Source organism: Lepidochelys olivacea, assembly GCF_965140295.1.
Source record: "Lepidochelys olivacea isolate rLepOli2 genome assembly, chromosome: 15".
In the NCBI taxonomy this organism is placed as follows: domain Eukaryota; kingdom Metazoa; phylum Chordata; order Testudines; family Cheloniidae; genus Lepidochelys; species Lepidochelys olivacea.
This window is the reverse complement of record NC_140425.1, coordinates 2,897,628-2,917,008: the sequence shown is the minus strand read 5'-3', so window position 1 is coordinate 2,917,008 and position 19,381 is coordinate 2,897,628. Positions and strand designations below refer to the sequence as shown.

At 47.1% G+C, this 19,381-nt stretch overlaps 1 protein-coding gene across 1 annotated transcript in view; it reads right to left on the bottom strand.

Annotated features, from left to right (window-relative positions):
• Positions 1 to 9,037: 9,037 nt before the first annotated feature.
• The window catches only part of LOC311531587 (acyl-CoA dehydrogenase family member 11-like), a 29,721-nt gene continuing 19,377 nt past the window's right edge, over positions 9,038 to 19,381 (bottom strand). The window contains exons 10-14 of the mRNA XM_084649087.1: positions 19,120 to 19,212; positions 18,079 to 18,186; positions 12,880 to 13,051; positions 12,509 to 12,575; positions 9,038 to 12,180 (exon numbers count right to left, since the gene is read on the bottom strand). Of these exons, the coding sequence (XP_084505213.1) occupies positions 12,054 to 12,180; positions 12,509 to 12,575; positions 12,880 to 13,051; positions 18,079 to 18,186; positions 19,120 to 19,212 (567 nt within the window). The 3' untranslated portion in view covers positions 9,038 to 12,053. The remainder of the gene's footprint in view (positions 12,181 to 12,508; positions 12,576 to 12,879; positions 13,052 to 18,078; positions 18,187 to 19,119; positions 19,213 to 19,381) is intronic.

The following is a 19,381-nucleotide window of genomic DNA, read 5'->3' as shown; positions in this document are numbered from 1 at the left end:
GCTACTGCAGGTTTTCAGCTTTGGGGGCCAGATCCTTCCATTGTTATCCACGCTGAGTAGCACCTGACTCTGTGATTTGTTCCAAGTCATCCTATTGCTTCTAAAGCTAGGTATTACTCAGGGTGAAAAGGGTGCAGAATCTGGCCCTCAGTGATTGAACTGAAGCTCTTTCTGTCACTGTTTGGTCTCTTCTTTTGCTCAACCCTGTCATAAAACCATAGTCCTATGTCTGTAACACTGCAATGGCTGCTTTGGCGACCTGCTTTTTTAACAGCTGTGCCTGTTGCTAAAGAGAAGGATGAGGTGTCACAACGACAGCATTGCAACCTTGCTGCCAGATCAGGTGAACGAACAGGGCCTGAGACGGAGGATGCCCTGGTTAAACATGAAGACCTTCTTAACTGGCACCTGTGGCAAGAATAGTTTCCAGCCCCCTGAAGAGCGGATGGACCCATGCGTTCATTCTGATGCGTGTCCCCTGGTGTGAGAGCTCTTCTTTGAAGAGAGAAAGTGGCTGGGACAGTGTCCAGCAAATCGTTGCAGGATATTTCATACAGTTACATATTTGGCCACAGAGGGGCAGTGTTGTCCCACCACTGAAAGGGAAGATCCAAGCCTCAAGACCCCTTACATAACGCATCGCAGCAGGGGTCTGGTGATTGCTGCATGAGACAGGAAATTGCACAGGAGTGTGTGAAGCTCGGCATGTCCCATCCAAGCAAATACCACACTAGAGCCTGAATCCCCATGCAGCTGTGTTCAGAGGTGATTAACAAAGATGCGTCTCTGAAGGTGGTGGTGGAAGATCTGTTGATTCCATGTACTCTAAGGCAACGTTTCTCAAATGCGGATGGGAGTTGGGCGGCAGGCTCCAGCTGCAGGGCTTCAGCCTCTGGCCCCGGGTTCCAGTTGCGTGGCATCAGGTGCTGGCTCCCGGCTCCAGCCCCGAGCTCCGTCCGCGCAATGGCAGGCGCTGTCCCCAGGCGCCGACCCCCAGCCACACAGGAGCAGGCTCCAAGCATGGGGCTTTGGGCGCCAACCCCTGGCTCTGGCTGCAGGGCAGCAGGTACTGACCCCTGGCCGCAGAGCTTCAGTCGGCCTCTGGCCCCCGGTTCCGGCCGTGCGGTGGCGAGCGCTGGCCCCAGTCTCCAGCCACTCCTGCCTAGCCCCTGGTGCTGATCCCCTGCCCCACTGCACAGCAGCCAGTGCCGACCCACAGCTCTGTTCCCAGGCTCTGGCCACGTGGTGCCGGCCCTGGCCCTGGCCACGCAGCAGTGAACGCTGACTCCTGGCTCCAGCCACGCACGCCTGGGCTCCGGCACACAGCTCTGGGCTCTGGCCGTGTGGCGGCAGGCACTAGCCCTGGGCGCTGACCCACAGCTTCGTCTGCCCGGCCGCAGGCTCCGATCCCTGGCTCCAGCCACGCAGTTCCCGTCCCCAGCTCCGGGTTCTGGCCGTGTGGCGGCAGGCACTAGCCCTGGGTGCTGACCCACAGCTTCGTCTGCCTGGCCGCAGGCTCTGATCCCTGGCTTCAGCCACGCAGTTCCCGTCCCCAGCTCCGGGTTCTGGCCGCGGGCACTGAGCCCTGGCCCTGGGTGCATGGCAGCAGACACCAGGCCCTGGCTCTGCCAACGCAACAGTGGGGCTCACCACCCACCCCCATCGCCCCTGGCCCCTGCTGCCTCCCACGGCCATGTATCCATCCCCCCCTCCCAGGACCTCGCTGCCTTTCTGGCCTTGCATCCATCCCACCATTGCCCCAGGCCCCTGCTGCCTCCCCCTTCAGCTCCCCCATCCGGGGCTTAATGGGTCTTGGGGCATACTGAGAAAAGTGATTTAACAAACATGCAAGTCTCACTTTTCACAGCAGATTTACTAGCTATGTGTGAAAAGTGATACTTGCATGTTTGTTAATATCACTTATCACTTTTCATAGCCTCCCAGGTAGCGACTCAGTGTGCTGTGATATTAACAAAGATACAAATACCACTTTTCACAGCAAGCCCCAGGACCCACGAAGCCCTGGATGGGGTGGGGGTGGGGCGAAGGGAGAGGCAGAATTATTTTTGTTATTGAGTCTGCCAAAAAGCCCTACAAATATACATTACAATGATTGGGATGTGAATCTGCGCATATTTAATTGTTTTTTCTAAAATTAATTAAGTATTTTAGGAAAATATTAGTGCGGCCACCAGTGAGAGTTGGTGGCTGCACTCTGAGGCCACCAATAAATTTGTTGTGAGAACCCCTGGTGTCATCAATATAAAGGGAAGGGTAAACACCTTTAAAATCCCTCCTGGCCAGGGCAAAAACCCTTTCACCTGTAAAGGGTTAAGAAGCTAGGATAACCTCGCTGGCACCTGACCAAAATGACCAATGAGGAGACAAGATACTTTCAAAAGCTGGAGGGGGGGAGAAACAAACTTGTTTTTTGGAACATACGGACAATGTACGATACAGGGAAGCTAGCTGATGTCACAGCAGAGAAGAGATGCTACAGCTTACACATCCTGGGTGTCAGAGAGAGCAGATGGATGGGATCAGGAAGATTAACAACAGCCTTGGGAGAAACTTTGCTGTTTTCTGGATGGGATGATGGGCAACACCATGAGGGTGTTGCCATTCTTTTGAAGAAGGGAGTGGAGCATTCTCTGCTTGAATGGAAATCCATCAGCAGCAGACTTATGAGAGCCAGACTGAAAGGGAAACATAATAATGTCACCTTGATTCAGTGCTATGCTCTGACAAATGACAGCGATGAAGAAAAGAGGACAAATTCTAGCTTACACTACAGGCGGAGTTAGAGAGAGTACCACGCCACGACCTAGCGTTATGGGATACCTGAATGCCAAGGTCGGTAAGGACAACTGCTCGGCAGCAGTTCTGCAGAAAGGACCTAGGGGTTACAGTGGACGAGAAGCTGGATATGAGTCAGCAGTGTGCCCTTGTTGCCAAGAAGGCCAATGGCATTTTGGGATGTATACGTAGGGGCATTGCCAGCAGATCGAGGGACGTGATCGTTCCCCTCTATTCGACATTGGTGGGGCCTCATCTGGAGTACTGTGTCCAGTTTTGGGCCCCACACTACAAGAAGGATGTGGAAAAATTGGAAAACGTCCAGCAGAAGGCAACAAAAATGATTAGGGGACTGGAACACATGACTTATGAGGAGAGGCTGAGGAAGCTGGGATTGTTTAGTCTGCAGAAGAGAAGAATGAGGGGGGATTTGATAGCTGCTTTCAACTACCTGAAAGGGGGTTCCAAAGAGGATGGATCTAGACTGCTCTCAGTGGTAGCTGATGACAGAACAAGGAGTAATGGTATCAAGTTGCAGTGGGGGAGGTTTAGGTTGGATATTAGGAAAAACTTTTTCACTAGGAGGGTGGTGAAGCACTGGAATGGGTTCCCTAGGAAGGTGGTGGAATCTCCTTCCTTAGATATTTTTAAGGTCAGGCTTGACAAAGCCCTGGCTGGGATGATTTAGTTGGGGATTGTTCCTGCTTTGAGCAGGGGGTTGGACTAGATGACCTCCTGAGGTCCCTTCCAACCCTGATATTCTATGATTCTATAAACACAAACAATGACAGAGCAATGGGAAGACAAGGGTGTGGCACCATGAATGAAAACGGAGAAAGGCTTGTTGATTTCTATAATATGAATGACCTAGTCATTGGTGGAACCCTATTTCAGCATCGTGAAATTCACAAGCTGACATGGTGTTCTCCAAATGGCAGAGATAAGAACCAGATTGACCATATCATGATCAATGACAAATGACGACACTCACTGACAGATGTGAAAGTTAGAAGGGGGGCAGATGTTGACAGTGACCACCACCTTGTGACAGCCTCCATCAAGCTAAAACTGAGAAGTGTGGGTCCACCAAACAAGGGCCATAGGCATTATGATATTGACAAGTTAAAGTCCCTTGAAATACAGAAAGCCTTCGTTCTGCAGTTAAAGAACAGGTTTCAAGCACTTGCAGACCTTGATGAAGAGGAGGGGAATGCAGATGAGAACAGCAAGAAGTGGGACAAAGTAACAACAATTTATAAACAGAGCAGGGAAGCCTGTCTAGGCTACAGGCAGAAGAGAAGGAAAGAGTGGATTACTCCCAGCACGTGGAATGCCATAGAAACCAGATGAGCCCTGAAGACAAAAGTTTTAGACACAAAATCCCAGAAACTAAAGGACAAATACCACGAGCAGTATAGCAAGGCACACCGACATTATATTAATAATCTGGTAATACAAGCAGAGGATGCAGCTGCTTGTGGTGAACAAGGAACCGTCTACAAAATGACGTGACTTATCAGAGGTAAATGGCAGACATCAACAAACACTCTCATCAGGAACAAACAAGGACACCTACTAACTACCGAAAAAGAACAGGAAATGCACTGGACAGAGTATTTAAAAGAATTGCTGAACAGGGAGCCACCTAAAGCAGAAGCAAACATCCAGGAGGCAGAAGAAGATCTTGATCTCAACACAGACACCCCAAGAAAGGAAGAGATCATTCAAGCCATCAAATCCTTAAAAAATGGGAAAGCTCCTGGCAAGGATAACTTGAATGCAGAATTGTTCAAAGTAAATCATAAATTAGCAGGTTTCAGAGTAACAGCCGTGTTAGTCTGTATTCGCAAAAAGAAAAGGAGTACTTGTGGCACCTTAGAGACTAACCAATTTATTTGAGCATGAGCTTTCGTGAGCTACAGCTCACTTCATCGGATTTATTTGAGCATAAGCTTTCCAATAAAGTGAGCTGTAGCTCACGAAAGCTTATGCTCAAATAAATTGGTTAGTTTCTAAGGTGCCACAAGTCCTCCTTTTCTTTTTGCAGATACAGACTAACACGGCTGCTACTCTGAAACCCGCAATAAGACAGATATCATCACCTTTAATATTGCCTCACAATCACCGGTACGGATAGAGGATTATGTTCTCACCAATGTAGAAACATTCACATACTTGGGCAGCACCATCAGCTAGGATGGTGGAACAAGCCAGGACATCTGGAACAAAATCAATAAAGCCAGAAACACCTCCGGGAGCTTAAATACACGCTGGAAATCATCAAAATACTACGCCAAAACCAAACTTCAGATTTATCAGAGCTGTGTACTTTCAACACTACTTTAGAGTGCAGAATGCTGGGGAATGAGAAAGTATGATATGTCCAAACTGTCTTCATTCCATACAACCTGCCTCAGAAAATCCTCCATATCTTTTGGCCCAGAACAATCTCAAACCAAGATCTATTGACACGGTTCAGCCAAGAGGATCTGAGCACCATCAAACAACATGGCGAAGAGCTGTGGAAGCCAAGCTGAAAAACCTGGGGCACAGCTGAGGAACCGTTGAAAGACTTGCCAGAAACAGACAGGAGTGGAGGAGCTTCATCACTGCCCTAAACGCCAGAGGTGTAATAGGAACATGATGATAATGATGATGATGTACAGGAACTGCTGCAACCACTGCTATATGAAATTCAGTTTCTGGAGCGTTTGGTTCACATTCAGGATCCAGAGCAAGATTTACATTGTCTCCAATGTTATCTTTAGCTAGATTCCATTGATTGATGTGACCCAGCAGGGGATGTTTGTCAGTGCTGCTTAGTGAGTTATTTTTGGAATCGATGACCCTGAATCTCAACATTTGTCTGGATAATTGTACAGTGTACAAACATCCCATTAGGGAGAGGTAAAGAATGATCTCCATCCTTTCATTTTATGCTCACAGTACAGGCTCCGGGGCTGAGAGATTGTTGCTTTTGGGGTTTTAAGGTCAGCACACCCTCTGGACTTTCAAATTTTTGAAGTGCTGCTCAAATTTTATCTTACTATTTAAGAAATATGTTTTTTTACCTAATTCCCAGGGTTATATTATTAAATTATTTGTCTTGCAGTGGTCATAGGTGATGCATTTGATTATACATTTGGAGTGGATTTTTTATTAAAATAGCATCTGAAATCTGATCAGTTGCTTCAAGAACATTAAGTATTGGAACACATGCAAATCTGAGACCGGAGAGCGGCTTAGCAGCAGTATAAATTGTTAGAGCCTAGGGATTACTTGTTTGTAACACCATTTATTCTGCTGTCACCTCCAAGTGACTATTTAGATATTAATAAATTTGTCATTTACATACACAGTGACAATTATACAGTCCCTTGTGTTTTGTAACTCAGTGTATATGCAGGGCTTAAACTTTTATTTATTTATGTTTAAAAATCCCTCTCCTCCCTCACCCCAACCCTGCCACACGAAAAAAAGAAAAGAAAAAGAAGGCCAAAGCTCCCAGTTAACATGGATTGTCAAAGCCCTGCAGTCCCCTAGCAAGCATCAGGATCTTGGTGGTCTGTTAATCACCTCTGTAAAGAACTCCTAGAACACTAGAAGTTAAATGTGGGTCATTTTATATTGGATCTGGCACACAGGGTACAGGGTGAGCTGTGCTTTAGCCCCCTTAGAGTCCTTCCCAAGTGCACCTCTCTGGTGACGGGTTTCAGAACTTTCACCCCGCTCTGTATGGCACCATATGGGCAGGGCTACACAGAGGTCAGAGGTGTGATTGCAGCACGGGTAGCCATACATGAGCCAGCCTGACTCTAGCTAACCTGGGCAGCAGTAGCAGCCCAGACGTCAGCACGTGCAGACTGTCCGAGGCCTGGTCTACCCTGGGGGCCGATCTAAGCTACGCAACTTCAGCCATGTGAACAACGGAGCTGAAGTCGAGGTACTTAGACCTACTCGCCGCGGTGTCTTCACTACGATGAGTCGACGGCTGCCGCTGCCCCGTCAACTCTGCCTGCGCCTCTCGCGGCGGTGGGGTACAGGAGTCGACGGGAGAGCGCTCAGGGGTCGATTTATTGCGTCTAGACTAGATGTGATAAATCGACCTCCGCTGGAGCGATTGCTGCCCGCCCATCCGGCGGGTAGTGTGGACGCACCCCACGGGCGTACCCAGGATCCTGACTGTGCTTTTACAGCCCATGCCGCCACAACTTCACTGCTGTTAGTACCCGAGCTACCTAGACACGAGGCAGCTCAGGTATGGTCGACGTGTGCCCCAATCCCACACCCCTGCTTGCAGTGTAGACGTGCCTCACGAGTGGGTGTGGGCTTCAGTCCCTCAACCGTCCCTTTTGTTTGGCATGTGTGAGCCTCTAGGAGCCTGTGACAACAGCTGACTGAAGTGACTGAAAAACAGGTTCTTCAAAACAGTATTATCTATTCAGCCAAAGGCAGATAGCAAGCAGAGAAAAGGTAAAATAACAAAAGACCTAAATGTCTGGGTCTTACCTAAATTTATTCTTTTTTCTTAGCCCAGACACCCCTTCTCCTGGCCTGGGACAGACAGCCCGGCAGCCCCTGCAGCGTTCTCTGTGTGTCTCCCTGTTCCCCGTGTGTCTCCCTGTTCCCCATCCCCCTTCCTCTCTAAGACAAGGGTCTTAACTGTTTATGGACCTTCTTGAGGTCTAGGCTGTGGCTTTGGCAAAACAACTGTATGAATTTGCTGGTGCCCAGAAAAGATCTTCCCAATTAATAAACTAACCCGTGTTACCTTAACTCCCTTGAAGGGAGTTTGAACTTTGAGAGTGGTCAGTTTGGATGAGCTATTGCCAGCAGGAAAGTGAGTTTGTGTGTGTATGGAGGTGGGGGGGGGGGGTGAGAAGGCCTGGATTTGTGCTGGGGGTGGCCCACCTTGATTATCATGCGCATTGTGGGGAGAGTGGTCACTTTGGATGAGCTATTGCCAGCGGGATAGTGAGTTTGTGTGTGTGGTTTTTGGGAGGGGGGTGGGGGGGTAAGAGAACCTGGATTTGTGCAGGAAATGGCCCAACTTGATTGTCATGCACATTGTGTGGACAGTTGTCACTTTGGATGGGCTATCACCAGCAGGAGAGTGAATTTGTGTGGGGGGGTGGAGGGCAAGAAAACCTGGATTTGTGCTGGAAATGGCCCAACTTGATGATCACTTTAGATAAGCTATTACCAGCAGGACAGTGGGGTGGGAGGAGGTATTGTTTCATATTCTCTGTGTGTATATAAAGTCTGCTGCAGTTTCCACGGTATGCATCCGATGAAGTGAGCTGTAGCTCACGAAAGCTCATGCTCAAATAAATTGGTTGGTCTCTAAGGTGCCACAAGTACTCCTTTTCTTTTTGTGAATACAGACTAACACGGCTGTTACTCTGGAACCTGTCCCTTGAAGGTGTTTACCCCAGATGTCTGATCTCCACCATTCTTTCATTTCCTGTTGGCTATTCATAACAACCCCTTTCATTTGACTCTGTGTAGTCAGACAGAATATCAAGCAGATAAACTGCAGTACATATATTCATACAAAATAATACAGCTATTTCCCTTGTTTTCCACAGTAATGATACCTATGTGTCTGCTTTGATGGTGTTTTACTGATTTTTAACCTAAAACTGGAAACCTTATGTCCTGTGTACTGCAGTACCATTAAGGCACATGTGCAAGGGAAATGAATGAGCTCTAATGAGGACAAAGATTATTTTCCTTTACCAGTAGGAAGCAACTTTCTCATTCTGGGAGCCTGGAGCAAGATTCATACTGAAGTAACTTGTCTCATCCCACAGTAGCTTTTGTAGAGTAGCTTCCTGGAACTAGACTGACATTAGTGTTGGTGCCCTTCTGAGGCTTTGAATAACTCAGCAACAAGTGACTATCAGAGAAGGCATAGAACCCTCCTGGCTACAGTTTGTTGTTACCTATGTCATTGGCGAAGGAACAGCATGTCTTTGGTAACAATAGTTAACTGTATTTAGCGATACAGTCACTGGGCTGGGTAAGGCAATGAGCATACTGCATGTCACTGTAATTTTTGGGTGGGGGTAAAAGGCTATCGTAGTTGCAGTGTATTTATGATTCCTTCCCCACATCTGCCCTCTTTATAAGTTGAAGTTCAGTTCAACAGGGAGTTCCACTTACCTGGTATGGAGAGGGGACCTGCTCTGTCTCATTTAAATGTTGAGCACTAGATGTACTTTAAAAAGACAAATGCATGTGTATTTAACCGTTTCCCAATTCCTTTATTGCAGAATAGCCAAATCACTCAACCATCTTGTTCAAAGAAATGGTTTCACATTTTAAGTTGTTTGCACTGATTATAAAAAAAATTACAACCGAAATGTAAGATCTAAGCAATTTTATCAGCTACGTTATGTATTTGATCTCACCGAAGATGGATTTTTTAATGACATATAGAGATAAGTCTGGCTCAGTACTGTACCTTAACAATTCAACTTCTAATACACTAAGGCATGGTCTACACTACAGAGGCAGCTTACGTCGACCCAACTCTGTAATCTACTAAGCTACAATGTAGCTTGCACCGATGTAACTCGCCGACTACAGCGACTTAATAATTCCACTTTCACAAGAGGCATAGCGCTTAAGTCAATGTAGTTTGACCAGTGCCCCCCCCAAAAGGCTTTATGGAAATATACTTATGAATGTATATATGACATAACTAGAATATGTTTTATGCTACATATGCCATGTAACATATCTCTGTAAAGGTTATGATCTACTGAATCTATTAATCCTATTTGTATGCAGGTATCATTTTTGTGTTCGAAGTTATGAATATTGGGTGTGTACTGGCTTGATTTTTAAGTAGCCTTTGTAAAGCATTTAGTCAGCTTCTTGAGAAAGGTATGTGCAAATTAAGTGCCCAATCAAGAAGCACTTAAGGGACAATGGATCTTGGAATGCTCCAATCCACATAAGAAGTCTACTTGAGGATGTTCAAGATAGCATGTGATCCATGGCTGCTACCTGTAAGTTCTAAGTCATGTATGGACATGTGACTGGCCCATGTGACTCCGCAACTCCATTTTGTAGCTGGATTCTACACAGGGGGAGGGAGGGGTGTCCACTTAGAGGAGAAAGTCTATTAAAACCCCTGGGAGACCCCTCCATTTTGTCTTCATCTGGCTAAAGAGATAGTCTCTCCACCCCCAAGGATACCTGAGAGAAACTGGAACAAAGGACAGTAATTTCAGGGGGCGTGAGTGATTGCTGGACCCAGACTACAAGGAGACTAGTCTGTAAAAGGACGCTTACTGGAATTGGTGAGGTTTTATCTGTATTCAGTTTTCTAGACATAGACTTGCATGTTCTGTTTATTTTGCTTGGTAATTCACTTTGTTCTGTCTGTTACTACTTGGAACCACTTAAATCCTACTTTCTGTATTTAATAAAATCACTTTTTACTTATTAATTAACCCAGAGTATGTATTAATACCGGGCGGGGGGGAACAGCTCTGCATATCTATCAGTGTTATAGAGGGCGAACAATTTATGAGTTTACCCTGTATAAGCTTTAGAAGCAGATTTATTTGGGGTTTGGACCTCATTGGGAGTTGGGCATCTGAGTGTTAAAGACAGGAACATTTCTTAAGCTGCTTTCAGTTAAGTCTGCAGCTTTGGGGCCCATGGTTCAGACCCTGGGTCTGTGTTGGAGCAGACTGGCTTGTCTGGCTCAGCAAGACAGGGTGCTGGAGTCCCCAGCTGGCAGGGAAAGCAGGAGCAGAAGTATTCTTGGCACATTAGGTGGTCGTCCCAAGGGGGTTTCTGTGATCCAACCCGTCACATAGTTAGGTTGACAAAGTGACATTGTAGACACTGCGTTGCTTTCATTGACTGTTACTGACTGTCAGGAACTGTCCCACGGTGTCCCACACTGGCAGTTAAATTGGTGCAAGCACTCCAGGTGAGGATGTGCACTGCCGACACAAGGAGCATCATGTGGACATGTAAAACAGATACAATTACTGCGGTGGCTGTACGTCGACATAACTTAGGCCAACTTCATTTTGTAGAGTAGACTTGCCCGAAGGTACTTCTCTGCATCAGGCTGTCTTGTGACACGCATGTCTCAATAGCATCAAGTTTCTATTTAACAATTCTTTGCGTACACTTCCTCACTAATAAAATGTAACCATTTCTTTCAGACCTATCCATAGGGTGACTGGAACTCTGCCAAGCACCCTCCTATAACCTTGCTGACTGATATCTGTCTCTTTTTGGCATTGCCTGAGAAAGAGGATCTCATCTTTCCTCATCTGGCCAGATGCTCAAACCATTACGTCTACTCCAGTCTCAACTTCCTCAGAGGTCAGTGTCCTATTTTCCAAGGCCCCCAACAAGAGGCATTCCCAGCTTAAAGTCTCCATGTTATCTTAAATCCAATTATCTTAAGTTAAAGCAAAAATTATTTGTTACAAGGAAGAAATTAAAGAGGAAATCACAAGCACAGCTAGCCGAAATACTACACAATGGTTAGCTAGCTTGGCTCTCGGTTCAGTTACAGGATAATATAAAGTTTTCATCTTAATATATGATATGGTCCTTTGTCCTACCCAGCTGCAATCAGGACCTATTACAAAGGACCATATCATATGTTAAGATGAAAACTGCTGAGTTGAGAAACCTAGTTACATCACAGTGTAGATGGGACTTATGTTCTCAAGTTATGCTACAGCCTTGGAGCCAGATTCGTGTGGCTAACGCGGCCAGTGGAGAATGCCCTTGTGGAGGGGAACTCTCCACTGACACAAAGCTGCTGGAGGCAGCATTGCAGATGTAGGGTGTTAGCTCAGAGAGAGGGGGCAGGGAAGTGGTGTTGCAAAGTTAAAATTCCATTTTATAAACTTTTGCGACTTTTGTGTTTGAGACCAGGCTTCAGATGTAGCTTTGGTTTTTTTCTTTGTCTCAGTGTAGAAAAGAATACTCATTAGCACTTCAGAGTCTGCTTATTAAATTCATGATCTACATTTGACCACCAGGTGTTTGCTAAAACATTCTAAGCACGTTTCTTTTCAACTCCTCCTGAAAGAGACTATCGGTGATACTCAGATGGTCATAGTCAATTTGTTTAGCATAACGCTAAATATTAAGCATACTATAAGCAAATGCAATTTGTACTGGATGCCCCAGGCGCTGGCCAGGATTGTAATCCAATTTCTCTTCCAAAGTGAGTTAGCTTCAACAGTTTTTCTCAGTTAGCTTCAGTGAAGTCATAGCTTTCCTTTCAAAACTGGGCTTCTCTCATAAACCAAGGAGATATCCCGGGAAGCTGCCTTGGCATCATAACAGCCAGCTTTTTCTTCTGAGTCTACTGGGCAAAGATCCTGTTTACACCACCTGAGTAGGGGATGCAAATAACTTTTAACCAAAGCCATTGTACAGACAATACCTGTTGCAACCTAGCCCCTAGTAGTGTTACAATCTCTAGAAAGGCATGCTGTGGACAGACAATTCCCAGGAACATCATGGAGTGGATTGATCAGATTTCACTGATACCACAGCAGGACTGTTACTTGTCTCCATCAGCAGCGGATGTTGAGCTCTGGGTCTGTCTCAGTACAAGGGGTGACTGACTACTAAAAAGGGATTGGATCACATTAGCCTGCTGAATATACCTAGGGGATCTACTTGGAAGAAAGGGGCTGGAGAAAGGGGTTCTCTTTACCTCTGAGCTGCGTAGGTGTCTGTGGAGCAGGCGTCAGGCCCGGCTGCGTGTTCGAGTAAGAGAGCCCCTACAAAAAGCACACATCAGGTATAAATGTTTCCAGACTCCCATCCCGATGGCAAAGTGTAATGGAAGGGTCAGGTGTTCCTTACTCCAGCACAGCATCTTGCTGGTTCATACCTGAATCTGCTTCTGCTCGAAAAGGAGGCAGTGACCAGCATTCTTTACACCAGCACTGTTCAACAACATTTGAAAACCAATCTCCTCCAGCTGAAACCTACCCCAGCATCCCTGAAACTGAACATCCCAGGACTAATTCAGAGTCATTTTGGAGTCTCTGCAGGGGATTGTTTGTCAGTTCTCTCCATTACCTGTGTAGATCCTTGCCAGAGTGTAGGCAAAGTCTCTTGCTGCTAGCTCCATTGCAACTGCCCCCTTGGAGCCAACTCTTTGAGTGAACTGGCCAAGCCTGTTGAGAGCATCCTGAAGTAGCTGCACAGAAGATTCCAGTTCTGAAATGCTGGAAGCCAGCTCTAGCTTCCCCTGCAAAGAAAGGAGTTACAGGAAAAGTTATCGAGTGCCTCCTGTAGGGAAACATAGCTGCTGAAATCCTAATGAAAGAGATCAAACCACTGCAATTCTCGCTGAGGCTTCCACAGGGAAGCTAATACCACGCCAGCCAACACTGACAGAACGCTGCTCAGCTGCACTCAGGAGAACATTGTTTGAAGGAAACTTGCAGCATTAGTTTAATAACTGAAAAACACGGTGAGCTAGATCCACCATGCTGGCATTCCAGCAAGATGTGGAGACCAACTCATGTACACGCTACCCTGTAATTACATATCTGTATCAGGCAGAAATTATACATGCCGATCACCACTGCATTTGATCTGTCTTACATCCAAATATTTCCACTTTCATGAAGATGTTAGAGCTGTGCTCAGCATGTGACTGCAGCTACAGCTCCCCTTGAGTTAAAAGGCAGGTTTGAAGAATCCATCCCTTACGAGCCACATATATGTGGGAAAGCCCAAAGCAGCTGGCCTGTGCTCAACTCCCTGAGCATAGACGGCAGAGCTCTGGTTGTTCCAAGGGACTTTGCTGGCTCCTCTGATTAAGCTGCTATTTCCCCAGTGGCCTAGCTGTATTGTGGAAAACATGACAGAAGGTCAGCGGTGAGAGCCTAATACCACTCTACACTGGCTTCCTGTTAATAATACAGTGTGCTCATTGCTGCCTAGGTGTGTGAGATCGAGTGTAGCCTTTAATCTGGGTTTCCCATGCTGTCGCATGGTGAGGTCTCAGAAGGGCTCTTGATTCACGTTACATGTATTTGAATCCAATATATAAATGTCATTAGAACATCACTACGCCATATTAATGAGACTGAGTTTCGATCTGCATTTCCATTGTCATTGGGTTGAAAAACATGCAGTGTGTGTGTGTGAAATCCTGGCCCCTTTGAAGGCAATGGGTGATTTGACATGGATCTTAGTGAAGCCAAGATTTCACACTGGGTCTCGGCCCAAGCGTCTGGGGTGCTATGTTTTACAGAACTGTACATCTTTACCCCAGTTGTTCTGCAATTTGTGCTTCTCTGCTGTAGTACAATATGACTGAAGGGTTACAATGGTTAGATATGCAAAGAGGAGCCGGTATTTTAGAGTAGCATTTTGTAGAAGCAAAAACAACGAGGAGTCCTTGTGACACCTTAGAGCCTAACAAATTTATTTGGGCATAAGCGTTCATGGGCTAGAACACACTTCATCAGATGCATGGACTGGAAAATACAGTAGCAGGTATATATACATAGTACATGAAAAGATGGGAGTTGCCTTACCAAGTGGGGGGTCAGTCTAACAAGACAATTCAATTAACCGTAGAATACCAAGGGAGGAAAAATCACTTTTGTAGTGGTAATGAGGGTGGCCCATTTCAAACAGTTGACAAGAAGGTGTGAGTAACAGTAGGGGGAAATTAGTATGGGGAAATTAGTTTTTGTAATGACCCATCCACTCCCAGTCTTTATTCAGGCCTAATTTGATGGTGTCCAGTTTGCAAATTAATTCCAGTTCTGCAGTTTCACATTGGAATCTGTTTTTGAAGTTTCTTTGTTGAAGAATTGCCACTTTTAAGTCTGTTATTGAGTGACCAGGGAGATTGAAGTGTTCTCCTACTGGTGAGCTGTAGCTCACGAAAGCTTATGCTCAAATAAATTGGTTAGCCTCTAAGGTGCCACAAGTACTCCTTTTCTTTTTGGTTTTTGAATGTTATAATTCCTGATGTCAGATTTATGTCCATTTATTCTTTTGCGTAGAGACTGTCTGGTTTGGCCAAAGTACATGGCCGAGGGACATTTCTGGCACATGATGGAATATATCACTGCGGGAAGGGATGTGCTGACCGCCGCTTCCTGCAGCTCCCATTGACCATGGAATGGCAAACTGTGGCCACTTGGAGCTGCGGGGGGGGGGGGGCGTGCCTGCTACAGCTCACTTCATTGGATACATTCAGTGGAAAATACAGTGGGGAGATCTTATATACACAGAGAACATGAAACAATGGGTGTTACCATACACACTGTAATAAGAGTGATCAGGTAAGGTGAGCTATTACCAGCAGGAGAGAAAAAAAATCCACAGTGGCCAGGATGGTGTTTTCAGGAAGATCACCGATGGATTGTAGTTTCCTCAGGAAGTCAGTGGTGTCTCTAAGATAGCTGTGAGTGCTGGTAGCGTAGGGCCTGAGGAGGGAGTCTACATAGCCAGACAATCCTGCTGTCAGGGTGCCAATGCCTGAGATGATGGGGCATCCAGGATTTGCAGGTTTATAGATCTTGGGTAGCAGATAGAATGCCCCTGGTCGGGGTTCTAGGGGTATGTCTGTGCGGATTTGTTCTTATGCTTCTTCAGGGAGTTTCTTGAGCAGATGGTGTAGTTTCTTCAGATTGACAGCGCCAGAAGAGTACCCAGAGTTACCTACTACACGACAGGCCCAACAAAGAAAATAACAGAACGCCACTAGCCGTCACCTTCAGCCCCCAACGAAAACCTCTCCAACACATCATCAAGGATCTACAACCTATCCTGAAGGATGATGCATCACTCTCACAGATCTTGGGAGACAGTCTGTTCCTTACAGACAGCCCCCCAACCTGAAGCAAATACTCACCAGCAACCACGCACCACACAACAAAAACTCTAACCCAGGAACCTATCCTTGCAACAAAGCCCATTGCCAACTGTGTCCACATATCTATTCAGGGGACACCATCATAGGGCCTAATCACATCAGCCACGCTATCAGAGGCTCGTTCACCTGCACATCCACCAATGTGATATATGCCATCATGTGCCAGCAATGCCCCTCTGCCATGTACATTGATCAAACTGGACAGTCTCTACGTAAAAGAATAAATGGACACAAATCAGACGTCAAGAATTATAATGTTCAAAAACCAGTTGGAGAACACTTCAATCTCTCTTGTCACTCGATTACAGACCTAAAAGTGGCAATTCGTCAACAAAAAAACTTCAGAAACAGACTCCAATGAGAGACTGCTGAATTGGAATTAATTTGCAAACTGGATACAATTAACTTAGGCTTGAATAAAGACTGGGAGTGTCATTACACAAAGTAAAACTATTTCCCCTTGTTTATTTTCCCTCCTACTGTTCTTGTCAACTGCTGGAAATGGCCCACCTTGATTATCACTACAAAAGGTTCCCCCTGCCGGCCCACTCTCCTGCTGGTAATAGCTCACCTTTCCTGATCACTCTTGTTACAGTCTGTATGGTAACACCCATTGTTTCATGTTCTCTGTGTATATAAAATCTCCCCACTATATTTTCCACTGAAGGCATCTGATGAAGTGAGCTGTAGCTCACAAAAGCTTATGGTATAATAAATTTGTTAGTCTCTAAGGTGCCCAAAGTACTCCTTTTCTTTTTACGGCTACAGACTAACATGGCTGCTACTCTGATTCCCAGCAATGTTCCTTCCTCCAGAGATGCCCCTCGGAGTGGATTCCAACTCCTATAGACAACTACGTGAGGGATGGAGCTAAACCAAATGGTACCGGGTAGCAAGAGAGGCAGTAACAATAGGGAACAAGACTTGTGCCTAGAATGGTAACAATCCATTACTTTTATGGAGGTTAAACTATCTCCCTGAAAGGCGGGTGTCACATGCTGGCTGGCCCTTTAACAGACGTCTTCAGCCTTGCCTGTGAGGTAGAAGTTATCGCCCAGCTGATTCTGATCTGGGAACTTCACTACAACTAGTGACCCCTGCTGTGAAAAGGTCAGAGTGGACTGCAGAGGAAGGAGCTCCCTCTCCCTGGGAAGGCCCTGGGGAAGGCAGGCTGAAGTGACAGTCTGGAAGTAGGGAGGTCCCTAGCAGAAGTTGCCGGGGTCCCCAGGAGGGGAGGCAGCGCGGAACCTGCAGGGGAAGCACTGTGGGAGGGGAGGCTGTGCTCTGCTGAAGAAGTGCACAGGGCCCCGGAGCAGGGAACTGCAGCAGAGCCCAGGAGGGGCAGAAGAATCTTTGTTTGGATGTTTATTGGAATTTTCACTTGGACTTTCATTACCTTGGAAGGGGACTGACCCTAAGAGGTGACCTGGCTGGAGGGCTAGGCCATGGAAGATGAAGACAGAAACAGGCCATCACAGGTCAAAGTGGTAGTCCACAGGTGGCATGAAAGGTGAAGATCTCTGCAGCCCCACACTCTGCTGCCAGGGAGTGGTATGACAGTGAGTGGAAACAGTGGGTAATATAAAGACAACCCAAAATAAACCCAATTTTTAGAGGCCAGGAGAGTTGGGGCACTGGCAGCTCAGAAACAGGTTGTGTAACACCCATATGTCAAACCAGGATTTTGGTCTAGAAGCCCAGTCTATGCAATAGTGCTTGGTACCTGGATGCAGAGAAAACCTGCTGTCTCCTGACTAGACAGATCTGAGCTTGGAAGCCCCAAGTGGAATAAGCCTCGACAGGCCCAGCTGGCTGCAGCATGGAGAGATGCAATAAGACAGCCATTTAGCCATGCTTTGCTTGGTGTCACTCAAACCTACTGGAATAGTGTCAAATGAAATGCAAAGCTGGGTGGGCTTTTTAAGGGCTTCAGTCCACTCCAGAGAAAGCTTAGGGGCATTTTTCACATTGTTTGTTGAGGCTCTTCCGTGGGATGGCTATGCAGGCATGGGGAATGTTGACAGGAGAATTGGTTCAGTAAGTCAAACCTTTTTCACCACCTACAGCTCAAGGATGCAACGGATAAAGTAGTGCACGGTTGTTGAAACCAAGAGCCTTAGTTGGAGAGCTGTCAAGTCCCCCCAGGGTCTTTCCCTTCCCAAATCACAGCCATAAGAAAGGAACATGGGATGCCAGGCGGCAGCAGCCTCAGCACTGAGTGAGAGTCGGGGAGATGCCTGGTTGGATGCTATCAACTCAGCACTCTGAAGCCAGTGGTGTTCCCAGCAGGTCTTGCTGTAGGAGCAAGAAGCCAAGAACGAGGGTCCAGGGAGGTGGTACCTCTGGATGATCAATGTTGCTTCAAGTGAACAAACCTGCACTCCAGAGCAGAATGCATCTAGCACCTGGCCTTGGCTTTTGGTGAGAGAGCGCAGCACGTCAAGTGAGAGGATATTTGTCGTTCCCTCCCAGATGGTCAGCACCTGTGAAGGGGGAGGGACAGGCAGGAAAAGCAGCCGTTATCTGGATTTCTTACCAATGACAGGAGCTCTCAGACTGGTCTCATCCACACATCCCATAGGGACCATAGGTAGAGCTGTCGGGCATGGAGTCAGGGGAGTGGATGAGCAAGAAGAAGTGGAACTGCTGAGCCAGAAAGAGCCGATGTGCAGGGCTGGGGGGGAGAGAACAAGCCGGAGCTTCACAGTGCTTGCAGAACACGAGGTTAAAGGCTGGGGAAGGAGGACGGGGCTAAAGGCTGGTGGCTAGGCAGATGGAGTGCTGTGAGAGTGGAAGGGAGGGAGAGAAGAGGGCTGTGAGAGCAGATGAGGCTGAGGTTGAATGGGATATGGGAGGGTGGCATGGCAAAGCCCAAAGAGGAGACGCAGGCTGGAGAGGGAATGAACTGTGAAGGGAGGTGAGGAGGGCTTGTAGGGGAGGTGAGAGGGGGAGGCCAAGTTTATGGGAGCAGCCCGGGGGGGGGAGGGGGTGTGAAGCAGGAGGGGTCGGTTCTCTAAGGGAGGGGTGAACCCATATGAGTGGAAGTCAGTATGTGGCCGACAGCTCAATAGCGCCCCTGAGCAGAAGTCAATCACGAGTGACAGGACAGGGAATGGCCCATCAGGACGAGAAGAACAATGACAGACTGGTCTGTTTTATCACAGTGTTAGAGCTCTGTGGTGATGTGGAGTCCAAAGGCAAGGCTGAGGGGAGCCCGACAGGGGCTGGCAAATGGGCAGAGAACAGCCATGACATTAGGCAGGTAGAGAAGGCCTGGCTGCATGAGCATACACATTTGGAAATCTGTCTTTGGCAGAGAGCCAGACAGTGGTGCAGCGCTGCAGAGGGAATGCCTGAGGGGCACCAAGTGAGGAGCTATGGAGAAGAACTGTCGTGCTTTGTTCGTGTTTTCTTACCTGGGCATCTCGAAGTGCAACTGGCAAGCCTGTGTCCTCCATGTAGCCCTGCCCTCCAAAACACTCCAGTCCCTCAGAAATAACAGCAATTGCCTGCAAAACAGAAAGTACAAGACTCCAGGATTTGAACTACAAGATCCAAATGACCCAGAAGGAGAAATTGCTCATGCTGTCCTCCATGCTAATTACCACGTTGCATCCAAACAGTTTTGGGTGCTGATCCTGCGGGGAAGGGGTTAAGTGGGTTATACTGACTCAGTGA